General features: G+C 70.7%; 1 protein-coding gene across 1 annotated transcript in view; it reads right to left on the reverse strand.

Annotated features, from left to right (window-relative positions):
* The window catches only part of GSE1 (Gse1 coiled-coil protein), a 75,710-nt gene that overhangs the window by 12,080 nt on the left and 62,692 nt on the right, over nt 1-938 (reverse strand). Inside the window, exons 3-4 of the mRNA XM_004693527.2 lie at nt 523-692; nt 25-219 (exon numbers count right to left, since the gene is read on the reverse strand). Of these exons, the coding sequence (XP_004693584.2) occupies nt 25-219; nt 523-692 (365 nt within the window). The remainder of the gene's footprint in view (nt 1-24; nt 220-522; nt 693-938) is intronic.

Genomic DNA, 938 nt, shown 5'->3' on the forward strand with positions numbered 1-938 from the left:
GGGCCACCGCACGGCGCCCCTCACCTGAAGGCCGGGTGCGGGAAGGGGTGCGGGGCCAGGTAGCTGGGGTGGTAGTAGGCGGCGGCGGCCGGGTCCAGGCCCAGGGGGGGCAGCGAGGACATGCGGAGGTCCTCCGTGGTGTGGTAGGGCCGGAAGCTTCTCAGGTAGTCCTCGGTCACCGTGCTGGGGGTGACCACATGGTGCACCGGGCGCTGGAGGCTGCAGTGGACAGGGGCGAGTGGGCGGGCGCGTCCTCAGGGGTGGGTCCTCGCAGGAGCAGAGGTGGTCACTGCTGCTCAGTGTGCTGGGCCCGGCCCCCACCCGAGTCGGTCTGCCACCCGGGCCCTGAAGCCGGGAAGCTGGTCAGGGTGGGCAGCCACCCACTCGGTGGGATGGACAGCAGGGGCGGCCAGGGTGGCGGCCCAGGGCTGAGCGGCCTCCTGGTCTCAGCGGTGTGGACTCGGGTGCAGGCGGCCGCGGGGACCCCACCCCGATGCTCCCCACCCTGCTTCTCGGACTTACTTGAGTGGAGGAAAGCGAGAGTCCTGTACCACCGAGCTGGGAGAGATGCCAAAGGGGTAGGGGGAGCTGAGCAGGTGGGAGGCGATGGCAGGGCCCCCCTTCTCCTGCGGCAGGGGCGGCTCCACAATGAGACGCTCGCGACCACCGCTGCTGCCCCGAGAGCTGGCATCCTGCTGGAGGACGGGGGGTTGGGGGAGCCGAAGCCAGGACGGGCCTCGTCTCCCCGACTCCCAGAAAAGCTTTAAACGCCGCCTATGGTCTAGAATCGCCCCCAAACGCAGCCTGCGTGGTGTGTGTGTTTCTGGAGGCTCGGGGTGGTGAGCAGGACGGACAGGGCCCGGGGCGGGAGCTGGGGCCTGAGGCCACGGTCACGGTCACGTGCCGCCCAGTAGGGACCCGGCTCTGGCACCCCAGGC

Source organism: Condylura cristata, unplaced genomic scaffold (assembly GCF_000260355.1).
Source record: "Condylura cristata isolate star-nosed mole 26May11 unplaced genomic scaffold, ConCri1.0 scaffold00039, whole genome shotgun sequence".
In the NCBI taxonomy this organism is placed as follows: Eukaryota; Metazoa; Chordata; class Mammalia; order Eulipotyphla; family Talpidae; genus Condylura; species Condylura cristata.